We start from the raw sequence: 21,833 nt of genomic DNA on the forward strand, positions 1-21,833 counted from the left end.
TTTTGCGGCAAAACAAAATGATTTTAAAAAAAAAAAAAAAAAAAAAATCAACATTTTTCTAAAACATCTAATTCTTTCCAATAATATGAACTCAGGTATCACTTCTAAATGAGCTCCAAAGTAGTGCAGAACTAACAACAAAGAGAATAAAACAAAAATGAAAGCATTACGTTCTTTGGGAAATTGTACACCTTTAGTTTGAATAGAGAAGCCTCTGTTATAATAAAGACTACTTGTGCTCAACAATGTTTTGATGACAACTAATGTAAATATTTTGGTGTACTGTATATGTTTGTTGAGACATTCGGCTTCTAACAGGTTAAAAGAAAGTTGGTCTTCACGGTATGGCTGTGTGCATTATATGACTATGAACATGATAATAGAACATCAGAAGCAGAAGAAAAATGACACAATTGATTCAAAACACGCATCGATGCAAGGTCATGTTATTCAGTTACAACTAAGCATCAAATAAAGAAGTTTTCCCCACTGCGATATTTAAAAGTCAACATTAACTGTAAGAGCAACATCTGCAGCAGCAGCAGCAGATAGGATTATGTAATAAATTACCTAATAAAGCACTGAAGCCTGTGATAATCTCTGACAGTTTGACATCACCTCACCTCACACATCTAAAATCACAGTGGGCAGGTAAAAGGTAAAAGACAATTTATTAATGTAGTCGAATGTTGGCTGACACACACAAGACCAAGACTTTGAAAACACTTGCTCCATATTTTTTCTTTTGCAGGCAAAGCAAATGATTTTGAAAAAAAAAAAAAAAAAAATTGTCGAATGTTGGCTGACACACGCAAAACACAAGACCAAGACTTTGAAAACACTTGCTTCATATTTTTTCTTTTGCAGGCAAAGCAAATAATTTTGAAAAAAATAAATAAATACAGCAAATAATCAACTTTTTTTAGAAAAACTTCCAATTCTTTCCAATAATATGAACTAAGGTATCTCTTTTAAATGAGCTCCAAAATAGTGCAGAACTAACAACAAAGAGAATAAAACAAAAATGAAAGCATTACGTTCTTTGGGAAATTGTACACCTTTAGTTTGAATCGAGAAGCCTCTGTTATAATAAAGACTACTTGTGCTCAACAATGTTTTGATGACAACTAATGTAAATATTTTGGTGTACTGTATATGTTTGTTGAGACATTCGGCTTCTAACAGGTTAAAAGAAAGTTGGTCTTCACGGTATGGCTGTGTGCATTATATGACTATGAACATGATAATAGAACATCAGCAAATTATTTTTTTGAAGGCTTAATGTTCTCATGTCCACAGGCCCTGTACTTAAAATAGCAATTGATAACAGCTTGATCTGTTTACCTCTCGCTGGCTTGTCATACATTTAGCACCTTCAATGTGACCAGAGCAGGTCCGACGCCTGGTCCTCCTGTGTGGCTGACAGTCCCAAATAATCCTTGTGAATATTTCCTCACTCCCAGAGCCATCCTTGCCCCTCAAAGTCTGTAACACATGCTCCACTGCTCCAAAACTAACAGCTCTCCGGAGTTGGCGCCTGAGTAGCTTCTTCACAAGCAGACCACTCTTAGATGGGATACCTCCAGAGGAGATACGATGAAGCTTCTGATCTTTGGCAGTCCTGACTCCCGCACCACTTGGACAGGTGCTTCCAAGCGTGCTAGTTAAGGTCTTACCAAAGATTTCTTTGGAGGCATTAACAGAACCAGATGCACAAGCTTCTCGTTGCCACTGGACACGGGGACTGAGGATGCGATTTTCACTGCTTAGATGTTTCTCCACTGCTGAAGGTTTTTCCAGGGTGTCACTTCCTTGTATGTCACTCGCAGAAACATCTTTGTCAGATTTCACGGGATCAGTAGATCTGTGCTTGTTTCTGCTAAAGTAGCGACCACCTTTGATCTCCTTGGATCCATGGCTGAGTGGAGCTTTTTTGGGGTCAAGGTAACATTCCTCCTTTGGACCCCGCACACAGCCACAGGTATTTCCCATAATACTGCAGTCGGTTCCAGAATTGAAATCCCAGTGGGTTGTTATCAAGCGAAGAATCCGGCTCGATCGCGGCTATTCCACTGACAGGAAGACATCGAGTTTCCTTTCATTGACTCGGAGAACTGGTCAGGCACTCTTTCTCTCTCTCGCTCTGTCTGTCTTGCTCACTCGTGTGACAGCGGAATCCATTGTGACCTTTGAAACACTTGCCTGGCTATACTACTCCAGCACAAACATCATAAACGCACACGCAGCTGTGAGCCACGTGTTTGCTGCTCTCAGCTGAGCAAGTACGAAAACTTGTGCACAGACCAGTTTGGGGTTGGTCGATCGACTCTTATTGACGCAGTGAGCGAAATGCAAATCGCAGGTGGCTGTTGTGTTTCCCGATATTTGTGTGTGCAATGAGGTCATGTTAGCCTGGGGGAAAATTTTGGCTCAGCAAGTTGGCCCGCTGTGACCCAGACAGAGTTGCAGTCTGATGTCAGACATTGCGGGTCGACATGAGCATGGCTGGCAAATCCAAGAGAGCTTTGCCTTTTGTCTTTTAATCAAGACACATACAATGGCACAGTCGGAGGCGGCTTTCACACCCAGTGGTTAAAACAAACTCTTATGTGAACAAAGCAACAACGTGACCCAGACCAGGAAGTGATTTGCCATATCAGACCATTACAACCTAAGTACACCACTGGTATTAGAAGAACACAAATAAGGAATATAAAGAACTGATTGCAGATATCTGAACACAAATGTCAACAGGTCAAACTCAACAGCCAGCACGCTTCAAACTGCAGTAAGTGGCCACTTCATAAAAATTCAATCACTCCCCCGGCTGAATTGTTATGTTTTTCTAAGAATCCAGACTTTCAATCCCAGGCAGGAATGTCTTTTATGTTCTTTTCATGTGTATATATGTGTGTGTGTGTGTGTGTGTGTGTGTGTGTGTGTGTGTGTGTGTGTGTGTGTGTTAACCCATTTAATCCCAAATTTTTTTCCCAGACATTTAAAAGTCAAAATCAGGTGTCATTGGTAGCACTTTTAAGTAATCAGTAATACATTTTTTAGAGCCCTGTAAATTAAATCATTGTTGTCCTTCACAAATGTGACCGGTGGGATTAAATGGGTTAAGGAGACCAACAAACTCTAATGTCGGGTTTCCCAAACATTTTCAGGTTTTCTGCATTCAACACTGACAACTAACTAAAATACAATATTGTATACTCATTATAAAGGATAGTGTATGAAAAATGACAATCAAAAACCTATTTTCCAAGAAATTATGGATACAGTATTCCTGTTCAATTATCAATTTAACTGCCGAGGGAGCCGACGCCATTTTAATTTATACCACATAAAAATTGATCCGCGGCTCATGTTAGGAAACTCGAATAATCAATCCAAAAAAAAAAAAATCTAAAACTTTGGAAAACACACACCAGAGCAAACACACTGGAGAGCAATAGCAGAAAAGCACATTGTCGGGTATGCATCCATTGCAAAACCACAGTCCAGGTTGTTCAACGTGACGCGATGAGCATGCCGCATGGCCACTTTGTGTAATCGAATCTGATCTGTGGGTACTTACTCACACATAAGATGACACCGTATGTATTACCTTTGCAAAGATTCAGTAGCCCAAATGAGTACAGAGCTTCACTAGCCTGGCAGTACACACAGTTCATTAACGTTCAGAGAAAAGTCGCCACAAGCAATGAGAAAAGCATAAAGAGTATGCCTCCAAAATTAAATAGGGATGTGTCAGCCAAAGCCAGTCAAAATAACAGTATTATAACATTGTCAATCTTATGTAAGTAGTGATTTTATAAGAAAGCCAAGGGTGGATGTTAGTCGAAAATGATTCATTGCTTTCTCCTGACACGCCTGGGAATCAAGAAGGAACAGGCCTCTTGCTGCAGGATGGAGTGCTGGAGGGCTTGCGTGAGACTCAGTGTTGGCATCACAGAAGCTACCTGTCAATGTGCTGAGGTTTCTAAGTCAAATTGTCTCTGTAGTTCTTCCCAGGCACTCTCGTTTTAAATCTAAGTATCCTCATCATAATGTTGTCGAATATCGCACAGAAAAATATTAGAAAAGGAAAAACAATCCAGGAGCCACTTGGCGTGAAAATTAAATAGCTTCACAATGTTTGTAAAGAGGCGGTGAGAACGTTTTTGAGCTTACATAAATGTATATCTCTTGTGCACTTGGCAAGATGATTATGGCCACAAAAGCAACACAACCATGTTGGACATGTTGCTCTTATGAAAACACTCCTTTTAAAAATGGTTGATTTTTTTTTGTCACGGTTCCAGGAGGACTGAGTAATGAGTCAAGTTATTTATTATTATATTAACACCTGGATTCCTGGTAAGTGCAGCCACACATTAACTCTCTGCTCAGAAAATTCATGCAGGAACATGAGCTCATCTCAGAGGACTCCAATCCAATTTGGAGTGGTACCAAAATACAAATGCTTGGATATTGAACTCTCTTGAAAATAGCATTGCTTTGCGTAAGACTCTTTGACATCATGTCATCATGACCTCATAGTATTACGTATTGCAACTCACGTCTTGAGTTATTATGCATAGAAACTGAGTAGGATAATGACAACGTTGGTAAGGAACAATCCGATCACAATAAATAAATAAATAAATACCAATGAACTAGCCATACGATGATCACACTGACCTGAAAGTGCAGTATTATGGTCCAGATCAATCCCAAAGTCAGTTTGGGATTGCCGTCTGTGATGTCATCATTTCTGATATTTACAAGTTTGACCTAGAAATGAAAAGAAACATTATGTAAATATCCATATACGGCAGATTTATATAATGCAAACGATTACCTTTTTGTGTGTAATGTTTCATTTTTAATGTGGATCTCGAGGTAACAATTTGATCACGTTTTTCCGTTTGTCCACAAGGTGGCACAATTGTCATGGATGCAAGAAAACACGCTACAGTACTCAAATAAAAAGGCTGCTGGCTGAAGCATCAGACAAAAAGCACAATTATGGTAAAATAACACCGCAATCCATATATATTCATTCATCAATTCCAATCAATAAAGACGTTTACATGTTGACACAATTTAGAATGAATGTGGACCGTGGACGAAACAATAGAACGTCTCCACTGTGCACATCTATGACTCCTTTGTTTGGGCGTCACATGTGGCAACAGCTGAGGCTGCCTGCGCTCACATTATCACACTCTGACTTTGGTGGGGGAGGGGAAGCCAATCAAACCCCTCCGAAAACCCACTGATGGGATTTGAAGGCAGTGCTCCTTGGGGGCTCCCAATTACCAGCCATTATTGCCGTCAATTTTTTTTTTTTTTTTTTTTTTTGAGGAAAACATGTCAAAGTGATAAATTAAAATTAAACACATACACTAGAACCATTTTTTTACAATTTCAAATCCATTGTGGTGGTGTATGATAATCATAAATAGACGCTCAATCATATCTCCAAATACTTCTGGACCTAACTGTATTAGTCTATTAATATATTGTCTCTTTTATGACAAAATGAATACGACAATTAATTTATTTAATAGTTCAATCACAATGGCAGCTGATAAGACATAAAAGTAGTTTCAAAGTCCTGAGGATCTAATTTTGAATCTCAGCACTGGCGTTCCTGTGCAGGTGTCTGTGCATGTTCTGATGACTTTCTCTGAGTGGCTTCCTCCCACATTCCAAAAACATTCATGTTACATTCATTGAAGACTAAATTGCCCAGAGGTGTGAATGTGAGCGTGAATAATTATCTGTCTAAACTGTTACATGCATTTGATTAGCAATCAGTCAAGAGTGTTCCCCACCTTTCGCCCTAGATTAGCAAGGATGCAAATGCCCATCCCCAGTTCAAATGAAAAAGGAAGACCCCTTTTACTCTTTTTGCACCAAAAACCAAGTGCTGTGCTTAGTAGGTGCTGAACAAGTTCTTAACGAAGAACGTGTTGGGTTTTCCACCCGCAAAGAGCTAAGTAGGAGCTACGTCATTATGTCATCGTAAAGTGTCCAAACGTCACTGCTTACGTCGACGTTCACCCAAGAGCACCTGCGCTATTAATAATAATAACAAAACAAATAATAATAATGCGCTATTAGCATCTGCTAGGGAACTTAGCACAGCATCGATTATATTTGTATGTAGTATATCAGGGACATGCAATCAGCAAACGGTTATATCTTTTTTAATCATCGTAGATGATTACGAGTTTGGCTGCGAGTTGGGAGATCGCATGCTATCTGGGAACATCCACGATTGCTCTTCTGGTGGGACACAATTATCACTCAACAACTGTTGAAAACATGTTCGTAGGTTGAGGTGGACTGAGTCTTACCTGTCGTCTCTTTAAATAATCAAGTGCTATTTGTACATTCTGGAGCCTGTGGAAACGCATCCTTCCTCTCTCTCGGGGCTGTGGACAGAAGGAAATATGCACGGTGATCAGGTTGTGTTCAGTATCAGTGGACCAAAAAGGAATTAAAAAAAAAAGTTTAGTGGCATGTAAGATACAGGGCGTGCTTCTGCTATCTTACTCATTAATCCGGATTCGATTACAGTTAAGGATAGTAACATTTTCCACAAATTCCAACTCTCAACAACATGCTCTGAATGTGCAAATGATCTTGGTGGAAGCTTTGAACAGGAATGCTTTTCTCCAAGCCACTGTCCAATTTCTTGCACAAATGCTCATTGATATTCGGGTGCCAACCATACAGCAAGAGGGAATGAAATGGAAAATGCAATCAAGCCAGGATGCAGCAGTGGCAAAAAAACATTGTGCTGCATTCAAACTCTCGAAACAGTAGCATTTGAAATTATTCACTTGTGAAGCTATCATACAGTATGACGTGAGATGTAAAAGTAGCTGAATACCAAAAGCAGAAGATGAAAATGTCTTATGAAGTTAGCCAAAGATGTCTTCTTTTAGCCAAATGTCCTCTTCATACAGAAATACAATTCTAGCATGAAAGTGTATCATCAGCCATCATCTAATACAGGTGTCAAACTCAAAGATTAGGCTTGGCCTGCAACAGCATTTTAGGTGGCCCGCAAAGGCAAATCATGTCAACTTGATATTTCTTGCAAATGTTCTTCACTTTTAACAACGCTGAGATCAGTATGTTTTTTAAAAAGAATTGAAAAATACTCGACCAAACAATTTAGGGGCATCTGATTTCAAAACTAGTTATCCATGAAATTGTTGTGTATATGTGATCATATATGGCAGGAATGGGCAACTGACAGCCCGCCAGCTACATGTGGTCTGCGACCACACTCTTGAGTGTCTGAGTGGCCACTTGCCCCCTGCCCCCCTCCCCAAAAAAAGACTTACAAACCCGGAAAATTGTTCAGACAAATCTAATAAACAGTCAATATATGTTTTCCATATAAAACGGGGAGGAAATGGGGACAAAAATATAAACCGCAAATATTTTGTTAAAATACTGAAAAAAATGGTGAACATGCAAATCCACGGATGCCGAACTGCGAGTATGCAGGGGCCAAGTGTACTTTTAACTTGTAATATCACCATTCACCACTAGATGGCAGATATGGTGGCTCAGTTGCACTTGCAGCGGGTTTTATACTGCCCTACACTACAATGTGAGTAAACCTAATGATTTTTTTGCAGATTTGGAATGATATGCAGGAAAACATAGTTCCTCAATAATGTTCAGTTTTTATTTCCATTTTACAAAATGTCCCAACTTCATTGGAGTTGAGGTTTGTACATCTAGAGGAAGACCAATCATACAGTGAGATTATTTCTACACTTGTGGCCATACAAAGCGGCCTAGAGGAAGACCAATCATACAGTGAGATTATTTCTCCACTTGTGGCCATACAAGGCGGCCACAGTACACTGTCATGTTAGTTGGTTATGAGGGCGTGGGAGTGGTCAATCCACACGTACCCCCTTGTCATCATCCAGCACGTCTCCATGCCGCTCAACTGCCCATGCTTCTGTCCCACTCACCAACCGCAATGTCTTCAGGACATCGCGCTCCCTCGGCTTATCGGGCCAAAAGGCAACACGTGAGAAGGAGGACGGAGGGGGAGGAAGACAGACACAGCGGCCAAATCAAAGGAAGTCAGACAATGGACAGAAAAACAACCAAAGAGCAGAGGAGACGGGGGGATAAAGAGGGAAAACAGCAGACTAGACTGCTAGAGAATGAAAGTTAGTCACAGTGGAAGTAACTCATAGGGCAACGTTGGGACATGGAAATACATGCCGTTTGCAGTAAAGCATATGATGACATTATGATTACAGTACTGCGAAAAGGTTTTAGGTCACCATTAGATTTTTGTCGCTGTCCAGTGAAAAAACATGTATGTCCATTTTTGTTGTCGTTTTGAAATGTTTACGTTGAGAGGCACAGCGACCATTTGTCGGTTTAGTTAAGATGTTATCACTGTACACATGATATAATAATTTATCAGTTCTATATTTCACTATTTTATTCACCTACAGTGTTTCTTTGGTCTGTCTCTTGGCCATTTGTCATTGGCTACATGCATTGAAATGATCAATGAAGGCTACTCAAACATGAGAACACAATCATACAATAAAAAACAAAGGTTCAAATGTGACCTCATCTCAGAGTTAAATATTACCGGTACAATTCAATTACACATTTTTTTTTTACAAATATGTATAGTATTATTATGCAACAATATAATGGCAAGAGAATGATAATGAGGACATAATATTAAAGTCATTCAAGTCACCTGAATGTATTCTATTTATTGTTACATGTCATGAGATTACATGTCAAAATGCTTTCTGTTAAAAAAAAAAAAAAAAATTAAAAAGGAGTAAATAAAACAAGCAAGTTGGTGGTGGCCTAAAACCTTGGAACAGTACCGTATGAATAGTCTACTGACATGTTAAGTGAAGAATGAAACACTTGGTAACAGGCCGCAGCAGCACCACAGTAAACTATAATTATACTGTATGTACTCGCTTCACTTCACAAATTTGTATTTATTATCGTAATAAAAAAAAAAGAACCAACATTTTTCAAAATTATGTCTGTTCCTTAACTTTACTTCCATTCCATTTCTGTCTATGTATGGTGAAGAACGTGTGACCTAGCCCCCAATCCACTTTATTCCCGGAGGCTCTCATGGAGAAACGAATATGTGCGCGAAGACACCGGAAGTAGCATCTTGGCAATTGTTACAGCATGTTTCCTTTTACGGAGAGGATTCTTTCAACATTGTTTCCCCCGCTCGGAAATTATCTGAATGATCGCCACAGTAAGCTGTAGTTAGCACCTATGGACAGGAAGATGTTAAACTCATGAAGATTGATTGTAGTTTATGTCACAGAGGGATATGAAGCTTCTTTGCATCATAACCATCATGTGGTGACCATGCAGTGGGAAGCAGTTGGGTCTCACTAGCTCCGACGTCTGCTTTAAGCTAAATAACACTGTGTCCAAGCTCTGTGTAGGTACCGATTTGCCTCAGAGCTTTTGAAATTGCTCATTGCCTCACAGCCGAAAAAATATATTTCAGAAATCACCAATGTTGCTGTCGTCTCGTTCGTCGCTACATGAGTAGGAGGCCCTATTGAAATGTTTTCTCTTCGATGCTGCAACAACTGATTTTCTCACATTGTTTAAGTCGGTATCTGTGATGGAAAGTGGACTCGCGCATGGACTGACCATGTAAACAAAACGCCGGGTCATACCGGACGATGCACACATAACTCATGTTAGGTTCATGGGGCATGGAATAAAGTGGATAGGTCGAGAATATTTTTCAATCCAATAAAGTAGAATTGCATGTGGTTAAAAGAAGCTGTCAATATGGTACAAATGTTTTCCATACATTTGACATAACTATTCATGATTGAAGCACATAAGCAGCCCAGGCAATTGTATCAGCCAGCGAGAGTGAGGGGGTTGGTCTGCTATACTCACAAATGAAATGTAATAAGCTACTGGTTATTCCTAGGGTTAGAAATTGACACCCACCAACTTGCCAAATGTGGGTTGCACCCAGCGCCGATCACAAGTGTGGCTTTTTTTTTTTTTTTTGAACTCAATGAATAATCGGGACATGAGAAGAAATTGTGCAAAAGACGTTGCATGACGTGTATAGGTTAACAGACTGCCGTGTCTGATGACCTTAGTGCCTCCCCCGATCCCATGTGAGCCTCAGCCAATAGTGTGCTAAACTTCAGTGTCATAATAGAGTGAGTTAAACAATAAAATATGTTCATTGCCGAGCCACTAAAAATGAATGACTGTAGTTTGAATACCCCCAAAAGAAAAAAATCATCGAAATCAAGAATTGCTTTGAACTGGAATCGTTCAAATTTAAATGAGGCCCAACACTATGTTATGTTTTGTTCTTAGCTATTTGTCCCCCAGGCAATGACTCCTACATTTCCAGTATACAGTATACTGTGCTGTAATCCGATGTGATGACATTAAATTTTCCCATTGGCTGGGCGAATGCATGTATTTCACGCTACAGTCTACAAGTCAACAAGTGCGAGAAATGAACAGAGATTATAATGGAGGTATGACATAGCGGAGTGTAAAGTGGCTGGTGGAAATTCTGATTGGTTGGTAACTTCAGAGAGTCGCCAACCACATTGGCTGGTGAGCAAAAAAGTTGATTTAGAACCCTGGTTATTCCTATTTCATGCTTTCATTTCATAACACTTCACAATTAGTGAGTTAATAAAGTTACTAAGGAACTTTAAAAACGACATTACTCTTTGGCTGCCAAGTATTTGTCAACTCCTTTGAGCCAATGCCGAATTAAGATATCCCACTTGATAGCTTTCCTCTGATGAGTCCGCTTGTGAGACGCAACTTTTCAAATGAGAGTCACATTCCAATGTGACTCCTAAAAATGGCATTTGAAGTATGCCCTCCCTGCGGAATTTACTAGAATAAATAAATAAATCATGGGGTTTTGGCCACTTGGGGGAGCAAAAGAAAAATCTTAGGGACATAGAGTAACCATGCAGAAAGAAAAAAATTCTACGGCCTGACAATGCACTGCTGTGAAACTTGGAAAGACGTAGGTAGGAAATTGCAGAGACATATATGCTTGTTTGCTCGCTCATCAATGAGACACATCGCTGTTATTACTTGTTTATCAAGCATAACACACTTTCTGCAGCACAGCAAATCATGACTAATCAATGTCGGTGATAACATTATTTTGAGTGTCCAAAAATACTGACTAAATATCAATATCAATACTTACTGAGAACAGACCTCGACATCAACACATTCAATCATACCAAAACATCACGGCAAGAGACCATTAGAAATAAAAATAAACAAAATAGCAACGTACCAGTTTGTCTCCAGACAAGACCTCAAGCAGTGAGATCAAGTTATGTCCATCTCTCAAGTCTTCATACAGGTCATTTATATGTTTCCGTACCTAAGGGAACATGGTCAAAATTCAAATAGGATGTTATTAACGCAGCAGAACAATCGGGACGTTCTCATGCTCCCATGCTGCAAAACATTTGGAAAGTGGAATTTACTTTAAAAATCATTCACAAATCCACAGCGGTTACTCTAGATTTGTTAAGTGAATGTAGAATGAAGCTAGAGAAGACAAGCTACTGTTTACTGTTTTTTTTTTTTTTTTTTGGTCAACACTCACCATATTGTAACCATTTTGAGAGTTGCAGAAAATGTCGAAAATGTTTACAGACACTTGGTGACACTCAATTTCAGAGTTACTAGAGCCTTTCAATTTCTGAAAGAGTTTCTAAACTGCCAAGAATCTTACTCGAAACACATTGTATCATCGAAGCATTCTCAATAGTCAGTTATGCACTTGAACCAGACCACTTGACAACTTCCGGGACCTTCTCCTTCCCGGAGACATTTCTCTGTCCTTCGTGGCCTAAATAACAGGCCTCTACAATCAGCCTCCTGCTGACCTGCTTTCACACAGTGCTTTCAACACTGTAATCCCAAATACCAGCCATAGCTGCAGGGCCAAAATAGACCTGCACCCTGCAAATGTTATTGGGTCAACCCAGCAGATTCCCAACTATTACTCAGCACTTCTGATTTGTCATGAATGGGAGTCAGAAAATATTCACTCTCAAATTGAGAATTTTTTTTTTTAACATTATAAAATACAAATACTCTATGATTTATCGGATCACCGGTGAACTACAGACTATCGCACACTGCAAACCCGGATGAGTTGAGTTTATTCAACAGAATATCTTTTATTGAATAAACGTAATGCGTATTCTTTACAATTTCAAATATGAAGTCATGACAATAATTTAGCAAAAATAATTGTCGGTTAAGCACCACAGCAAGTCACTCACGTGATGTTTGGCACAGTTTTCACAGCCACCCATTTTCCATTCAGGCTATATGTGTTTTACCTCGGTTGAACCGAGGTTCGCCCAGACCGCATGTTACAAAAACACGTATGCAAAAAATGGATCTGCTGTTTGATGTCTTTCGCTGAGTTGCCATGTCTGCTGGTTAGTTATGTTGATTTAAATTAACTGTGTTTTGTTAAATTACAGACACAATTGAACCATCACAAGAAGCAACTCCAAACAAAAGACATCCTGGATGACTTCTTGTGCCAAGTTTTCATAACATCTGGGCATTAACCTTGTGCATGTCAGAGCCCATTAGAACTTGAAATATTTATTATTTCAACATAATGGAAAAAATTAGCATCCCAAATTCTTAGTATCTCAAATTAGCTACTTACCTTCATCAAATGCTGGTTGATCCATTTTGTGAATGTCTTCTTTTGCACTCTGTCCCTTTCATCTGAGGAAGAAAAAGAAAAAAAAGACATGGATCATCGTTTGTTTATTTTTCTGTTCCCATTTACATTAAACAACACCAGAGATGATCGGACATTGCACAACTCGTAGGTGGAAGCAGGCCTTCGCCAACGTCTTTTACTTCATGCCAATAATTAATAGAAACAGAATCAAGAGCTCCCCAGCAATGTGCAGGCAATTAGCGCTTTCCATTTTGCCACACTTGCTTCAAGACGTGATTACATTACATCATGATTACATTTTCAATTCCATACAATCAACCGATTTTGAAATGTTAGTTATTTGCATCAAGCAATTATGCCAAACCAAAAGACATCAATTAGTAACATGTATACCGGTCACTGCTCAAACATACAAATAAAGAAAATGTGTTTCATTGCCCAGGATCGTCAAACCCACAAGCCCTTTCCTGCCCGTTAAAGCAAACATTTCCCCTCGCCTTGTTTCCATGTCGCTGTTCTGTCTGAAATGCACAACTGGCAAGGAAAGGCTGAGACGGGTTATTGCCATATGTCCTATAGCCGCTCTGTTGCATCTATTTTGCAGAATCACTGCATATTAGGAGGCTAATTTCAGCTGATTATGCTCCACCTCAAAACCCACCAGCAGAAAATTCGCTCAGCAGCATATGGATGGATGAGAAAATTGCAGATTCACACTGTGCCTGCTTTATAACCCCCCCCCCCAAAAAAAATCTCTCACTTCACATTCCGCCTCCATCTGTTGCACAGTTGTAGCAAAGAAATGGCATACGATATGAGTAACACTTGTTCCAATAAATTAAAAGAAAAGGGAAAAAATTGCATCACTCTCTGAGCTGTGTCCTCAAAGCAACATCTCCAGCAGTGTCATATGTATTGCATGTAAGTCAGGGGAGGAAAAAAAAAAGTGTTTTTTTTTTAAATAAATTAAGTCTTACATCAACATGCTCTTATCGGTTGTTTGACCGCGACACATTTAAAGCCATAAACCACTTTCCGGATGCATTCAGCTTGTTCTACTGGCAAGCGCTCTAAATTACCCTCAGTGACTGCCAAAACGATCACACCCAATGATGATGATTACTCAAGAGAACACGAGTCAACCTCAAAAACAGCAACAACTTATTTAGCCCTCTACGATATTGCATCACTCTGATCACAACACATTCAGCTGTAAAAAGCAAACAAAAAAGAGCTACAATTGTGGTTACATTAGCTTATGTATTAAGCAGAAGCAAGTACAGGCGTTGCTTCACGTTGGGAGAAAAATACTGACCCATACAACACATTAGAGTTACCAGGTGAGCCCTGAGTTGCCTGTCGGTTTCAAGCAGGTTCTTCATCTTCTCTACCAGCTCCAGCGGCCCCGTCAAGGGGATTTTACTTCTTCACGTACAATGCTACCATGTGGACGAGCGACTGAGAAAACAGCTTCGATTTTCTGCGCCTGCCTTCATACCTACAAGCCTCTATATCACAAACGAGTTCTGTCAGGTTTTCCACGGCGACTCACGATTCCAAACTGAGTTTAGTGTTTATCCAGCAGCGGGGTTTAAAGCCACAGAAGAAATGAGTGCTTCTTCTTGGAAGGAAAGGGGGGAAAAAAAAGCCCAGAGTATTTCAGGGTGGTTCCAAATAAGTTAAACAGACACAGAAGACACTGATGGAACAATGTACATGATTGCCTCACTTGATGAGTGAGATCTTATCTAAGACACCTTGACCAATCCAGATGTGTTCATAATCATCTCCATTGTGTAAATGCCAAAACTCCCAAAATCATTTCGACGGAGGAATAGGTTTTGAACACATCCAAGGCAAGAATAAACACAGATCATGGGAAATCCCTGATGGTGCAATTTTAAGTCTTGAATGTTTCCTTGTGAGGTTATTATAGTGCGGAAGAAAATAATTATAAAGCCTGTAAGTCATATTATCCTGTGTATTCATGCAAATATATGGCATTGAACAAAAACAAAGAATGACAAAAGTTATTTCAAATACTTTTAAACTATATATTTGCATGTGCACATTGGTATCGCGCTTAAACCACCTGCCTTAAAGTCAGGGATCCGGGTTTGAATCTCTGTTGGCTCTAAATTGTACATAGGTGTTAAAATGAGTGTGAATGATTGTTTGTCTTTGTCCTCTGTGATTAACTGAAGACTTTAAATTGTCCATAGGTGAATGGGAGTGTGAACACTTTTGTCTACTGTATAGGTGCCCTGCAATTGATGCAAAAAAAAAAAAAAAGCTTCAAGGGTATGGAAGTTAAACTATGAAATTTTTCGGATAACTATATTTTAAATGGACTGATTCTTCTTCTGTTCATTATCATTCAACATCATTACACTCGGATGTCGTATCCAAACATTAGCTGAAACCACAATTTGCTGACTTTCATGCTAATCTAACATTCTAAAAATAAATGGAAAAGGCTTTCTAAGAATTGGGAAGGGGTTTGACAATTTCTTAGTATGATGGCCTCAACACCGGTTCCAGGCTCACAAGTTTAAAATAGGTCACAACAAACAATCATATCACTCAAACAGAAAACAAAATCACTGTGAGCATCACTTCACTTGATGTAATTGTGCAAACAGCGCTGATGCCATTATGAATCCACAGCAGGATGACACCATGTTACACCTCTTCCCCACAAAGACTGTGATCATCTTATGACTAAATCAATGATATTGATCGGCTCGGAAAGTCTTCCAGGAAAGGCAGCGTCATCCTCATCCTACGCTCAGACACCGTAAGCAACGGATGAGCGGGGTTTCACAAATCAAACAGCTCAGTTCAAGCCAACGTAAATGTTTCGGCATCATTCACGAGACAGTTGCATCCATCACATTACTGAGTCAATCCAAACAACAAAGCAGGACTTTAATATGCAAAAACAGAAAGATCAGAAAATATTTTGGATAAAATATTAAGTGGAGTACAATATGAGGATGCCCTCTTCAGGATCTTAAGAGGAAGAAAACATGATTTCAAGAATATTTGCCCACAATCAGCTGGGATAGGCTCCAACTAACCAGTGATCCTAGTGAAGTTAAGTAGTATTAAAAAAATGGATGGATAAATGAACATGTTGTCACTTTTCTTTCTGTTGTGACAATGTTTTCCGAAGTGGGTTTAGTAAATGTCTGGTGAAGTTACTGTGTACTTAAAGGTAAAGTCAATGTGAATTAAGCAGTAAAAACCCTTCGTCTGGATCCATCTCAGGGCGCGGCCATTTTGCCACTTGTTGTCGACTGAAAATGACATCATTTGCTTAGGGCTCAGCTAACAATCAATCACGGCTAAGCCTGAGAACGTCACATGACCAAACTCAGAAAACACCAAACCTGACTTCCCCTTTCAGCAAATTGAACATTATCCAGAAAAATAATAATGAAGAGTTTCAAATATCCCGTTATATTATGTCACATGACGCGAAGTGTTTTATTCTCACTGCTGTGTACTGTTAATGTCACATGATTGAGTGGGTGTGCTTTGTTCCTGTCTACAACTCGGTGGCCCCTCGTGTTAATGAACCCACCAAAGCGCTCATAACACGCAGCCGCGAGAGCGCCTGGCCCGAGACACTTATTTGTAGACCTCAGCAAAGCACATGTGCACTGCTATAAATAACTACAACCCTAAACCATGCTGCCCCTACAAAGGCGCACACACACACACGCACACGCACACACACACACACACACACACACACACACACACACACACACACACACACACACACAATCTTTTCTGAGACTTTCATTTCCATTCATGCAGCCAACATGAGTGTGTTGTGGATTTTAATTCAGTCTTTGTACGTCGGCTAAGCTCCTCATCGGAAACTCTTTACGGGATGTTATTAAATAATGTATAATCCTAATTAATATAAAGTGCTGGGCAAAATCATTTGACAACCTCTGGCTTTGTTGCTTTAATGACCTTTTTCACAGCAATTATTTGGATATAGTAGGGAATGTACAGTAAACTGGGTTACACTAAAAAGCGCTCATTAAACATAGTCAAGGATCTTACAAAAGGCCATTGAACTCCTGGTATGATAATGATAGAGCCTATCATCCTCCATGAACAAGAAAGTAGCCAGATACCTGACAAACAGACACATGAACACAAAAATGAAAGTATGTCATTGTTGCTTTTTTTCACTGTTGGTGACAGTCGACTGAGTGACAGTCTATCACTTAACATCTAAAAGGAGGCAATACCTTTGCACAATAATACATCAAAATAAGATATGACACTCTTTGTGCATATGAATAAGATGAACTTGTTCAATGAAAGTAAACAGCTGACTATCAGGCATAATCGTTTTAGTTTAGATACACCTGTGTAGTCTAATGCGATCAAATACAAGAAGTGCATCAAACATATTTACCTTGACAAAGATAATAGTGTTTTGATTGACACAGCCACTGAGGTATTGCTTTCAAAGTATGATTATCAATGTGCTCGTAGCTTGCAGTGCAGAACTGCATTAGTCTGCTACTGCTACTATACTCAGAAGTGCGTCTAATATTTTGGTTAGCTTAATTTTATTCATGAGTGCGGCAAACTATCAGACTATCATCGCTATGATACAGCACAGCATACCACTACAAACTATAACCACCAAAACGTCTTTGACAGTGTATAAGCTGTATTTTTTATTTGATTTCAGTTGCATTTTGTATATCTTATTAAATTGTGCAAGTGTACCAAATGAAGACCCAGCACCTCCTTCGAAATATGATTGACACAGACAGTAGTCGTTTTCCTCTCGGCGTCAAGCATAGAGGGAGGTTGTGGTCAACATTTTTTTTCTCTATATATGTGTAAAAGTTGTGACTTTCCCATGTCCTGTGAGGGGTCACCAGAACATGTGTGTTATTTGTTCTTAGGAGCCTTGAACCAGAAGATACAAAGTAATAAAGATCAGTCATGTATTATCATGACACTTAGAGAAAGCACAATGTAACGCAATCGAAGCGCATCTTCTTAATCTTTTACACGTGTAATGAATGATGGTGATGGACAAACACTGATACAATCACATTTCAAATGCCTGCCCTTTTTTCAAATAATTTCCATCACTTCTTTCTGATATTGAATTGCGAAATGTGACACAGTCTTCATTTAGAACTCATGGCATGAACATGGCCAAATGGATAGATATTTTCTCATCACACATTTAGGAGAAAGAATGTAAGTACCTGTAGTAGAATGAAAGAAAATATACATTCCTAAATATAACACTGCCCTACTAAAGCATGATTAGTCAACTCAAAATGTCTCCCTCCCCCGCATCAATTTAAGAGACATGTCATCATGACATCCTTCTAAACTGTAAACAAACAAGATGATGAATTTTTGTCATTCTTACAGACTGACAATACCAGTTGACGTTCTCAACAGGGCAAAGCAACGTCGCAAATACACTTGATCGTCTGAAACAGGTTTTGAGCTTTTAAAGCAGACCTTATAGTGTGTCAACACCACTATGCAATGCAATAACAATGTGGACTACAGAGAGCAGATTCAGATTTTTTTTTTTTTTTAAAGTCGGCGGGATAAGTGGTGTTGATAATGGATGGATAATAATGAGAATAATAATAATGCATCAGTTTTACATCCTACCAATCATTGCTTACATATCTATTTCCTGTTGCCATTACAAAATAAAGTGCAAGCATGTGCACTCAGCAGAGAAGGGCTGTGAATGCCGGAGCGGAAGGCTGCTTTGGGTGCAGCATGTGAGTCAGAGTCGGAATAGATGATGTCATGTGAGAGAAGTTGAACAGAGCGGTGGATGGAATTCCGGTCCGGCTGCTCTCCTCCTCGTCACCATGACAGCATATAAATACAACACTAGCATGACGCAACTGCTGGTGTACTTCACAATTAAAATTCAAAGATATTTAGCATCGTTATAAGTACAAAATATCACGCATTTAAAGATTAATGATCAACAAATTGAGACATTATGACTTCAGAGGAATTAAGACATGGAGAAGTTAATTCTATTTTGAGCGCTTTGCTGGTGTGAATCACATAGTCCATTCAAAATAAAGCTAATTTCTATTTTTTTTTTTAATGTATGCGACATCAGCACAGAAGTGTACCAGCGACAGCAGTGAAGAAGACTCTAATCATAGCCATACACTCAGCAATAGACTGCGACAAACCATACACACTACAATAAAGCTTTTAATATGGTATGAGTTCGATTTGGGGGATTCAGTTATAAGTTCCATTATCTTCTATGGCATATGTTATTTTAATATTGAATTAAAAAATACAGTAAATGTAATTTACATGCGGGCTGGAAAGCATTTCAAATCAAGGTATGATGCTCAGTCTTTTCAGCTTGTTGTGGAAGTGTTAAGTGCACTCAAACATATTTCAACATGGACCAAGAGTGTGTTTCACCTTGAAACATTAAATCAAATGGTCATCAAGATAGCAGGGTGCAGCGAATGAACTGATCTAAGGGCATGTCTTCTTTGGCAAAATAAAAATGAAGCAGGAAGGAGCCATATAAAAGAATTTCAGGCAGGCAGTTCAATCATGAGATTACTACAGCAGCATAACTGCAAATTGATCGTTTCGAAGAGGGTTGTATTCAATAAGTGCTGTGTACTTTTGGTGGTTAGGATACGCCCCCTGAAAATTAGACAACGTACAATCATGCTATCAGACTGTGCCATTGTGAAACATAACATCATGTCCTGCTAGATAAAAATACAGTCAAAGTACGAAATGTATGAAGCCCCTTCTTGTTTCATGTGAACAAGATGATTTAGAGGGTCACTGCTTTTTTAAGGGAAAGCGCTGACCCACTAACTGAATGCTTTTCCAGTGCTGGGATGTTAATCTGTTGAGCAGGAGAGAACATTTTCAAAGTGTGGCTCCCTGGTGTTTAAATGTCAACTGCTCAGTCAAAAGGAGTGTCAGCCACCACCACGATCAACTTAACACATGGAGAAGTCTGTGGAACTTGTATGCTGCTCCCATAAAAACAAAGTGTCTTTTGTCCGATAACAGTCAGTGGAGAGAGGATGAGGAGTGGGTGGCGGCTCAGTGGGTCGTTCGAATGTGATGAGTGGGGAAGTCGACATGGGACGATGGGCAGGGCAACGCCCAGGAGGACAAAGGGAGTGCAAATAATTAATGAAATAAAACAACATGCTCTCACTCGTGGTTCTGTTTGACAAAATCACATCTGGCCATTTGACTGCAGATTTAAGTCACGACAGCGCATCCATGACACACCCGAAAAAAGAAATTATTCAGACTATGATACAACAGCCCCACCAATACCACACAATTTAGCATCACTGATACATGCTATTTCTGAACTAAACACATTTTTTAAAAATGATTTCACAAAAATGTCCCCTTATAGCGGCTGATATCAAATACACATTTGATTTTTTTTCTTTGGCTTTTTGTGGACGTTTTTTTGAATGACACTTCTTTGAAAATGGACCAGCCTCAGAAAGGGCTATCAAGAATATACACAGGAAGTTACATGAACGTCACAAATCACCTCTACATTGCACCTTTGTTCGCCAGTGTTCATTGTTTTTACATTTTAACATTATGATACTTATGGGCCTGCGGACGCACAATCGTGGGTGCGGTCAGTAATTTCCCGCCTCACATGCGCGGCCAACTACCTCATCTGCAAATGTAACTGTATAAACGCACTTTGCGCATGCTAATGTAATGCACGGACCTGAGAGAGTCCATTTCTGCCTCTGCAATTTCAAGGACTGCGTGCGCATTTCAACCACCCTGATTTTAAAGGGAATTAAGAAAATCGCTTCAATTGGCTGAGAGTCGGCTGTGTTCCATCCCACAACGGCGCCAAAACCCTCTTCCACCTGTGCGAGTTTAGGAAAATACCAAAAGAAATAAAACTCCACCCATGCGGATTTAGACTATGCTTTGAGCACAACTTTCATTGTGCATGAATGTAGAATGTTTTTTTATACTTCGATGACAGTTGTTGAAATGTTACTCAATAATGTACAAGCTGTAAAAACAACCTGGAGTAATGGTGGCTCATTGGAACAAGGAAGCATGAAACAGAGCGGTCCGGAAGACTGCGGAGGAAACTAGCATGTCAAGGCCACAGCCTTGAAGAAGCATGGCAGCTGGACAAGGTTGGAGGAAGCACAAGAGAGGGCTCTAACCTGGCAGCTCATCTGAAGCTCAACTCAACTCAACTGTATTTATAGAGTACTTTCAAACAGCCATCGCATTGGCTAAACTTCTTGTTGATGCCCTGCTGACTCAACACATCAAACCTACACCATGGGGGTTGAGAGAGAGCCCCAGCTGTATGCTCTGTGGGAAGCCTGCTAGACTTGAGTATGTCATGTTATTTTGCCAGTCAAGCCTGGCAGAGGGCAAATTCCGGGTGGTGTCACCTTGCTCAGTTGGCAGAAAGGATAGAACAGGCAAGGGAAAAGCTGAAAGAACTTTCCATCGGGCCCCACTTTATCAACTTTGTCCGGTCAGGGGAGATTGCTCCTGCAGGATGGAGGGGTGAAGGTATGTCAGTAAGCGGCAGGGAACATCACCAGGCAAGCAGAATCCAGCTAGGATTTGGATTCAGTAGGAGGTGAGGAGGCAGCGGCAACCTGGTATCGTGCAAGAGTAGCATTGAAGGCGGGTGCTTTGGGATCACCGAATTACACCGAAAGCCTTCTTGAGGTTTTGTAGGGCTTACTTCATGAAATGTGATGTGTTGTGCCGTCGTAGTATTAAGGCACAAACACATTTTATATACATTCTGTTTGGTAATAATATTGCCATTCCAACCCATTTAAATGTTCAGAATTGGAGTGGACCGCCAAACATTGCATTGAAACTTTGGCAATTTCAAGACAGTTGGCAATTTGAGAGGTTGAGTGGCCAACCAAACAGGCTTTGCTGGAACAGTGTGAGCCAACACAACCCATCGCTCTAGTCTACATACTTACATGTACCTAAGAAATGCTGTCTTTATCTCATT

At 39.7% G+C, this 21,833-nt stretch overlaps 1 protein-coding gene across 1 annotated transcript in view; it reads right to left on the reverse strand.

Moving 5' to 3' along the window:
• The window catches only part of dst (dystonin), a 98,611-nt gene that overhangs the window by 65,540 nt on the left and 11,238 nt on the right, over positions 1-21,833 (reverse strand). Inside the window, exons 5-9 of the mRNA XM_019870419.1 lie at positions 12,749-12,810; positions 11,345-11,434; positions 6,351-6,428; positions 4,672-4,779; positions 2,170-2,187 (exon numbers count right to left, since the gene is read on the reverse strand). Coding sequence (XP_019725978.1) covers positions 2,170-2,187; positions 4,672-4,779; positions 6,351-6,428; positions 11,345-11,434; positions 12,749-12,810 — 356 coding nt within the window. The remainder of the gene's footprint in view (positions 1-2,169; positions 2,188-4,671; positions 4,780-6,350; positions 6,429-11,344; positions 11,435-12,748; positions 12,811-21,833) is intronic.

The sequence above is a fragment of the Hippocampus comes genome, unplaced genomic scaffold (genome assembly GCF_001891065.2).
Source record: "Hippocampus comes isolate QL1 unplaced genomic scaffold, H_comes_QL1_v1.1 scaffold76, whole genome shotgun sequence".
Taxonomy (NCBI): domain Eukaryota; kingdom Metazoa; phylum Chordata; class Actinopteri; order Syngnathiformes; family Syngnathidae; genus Hippocampus; species Hippocampus comes.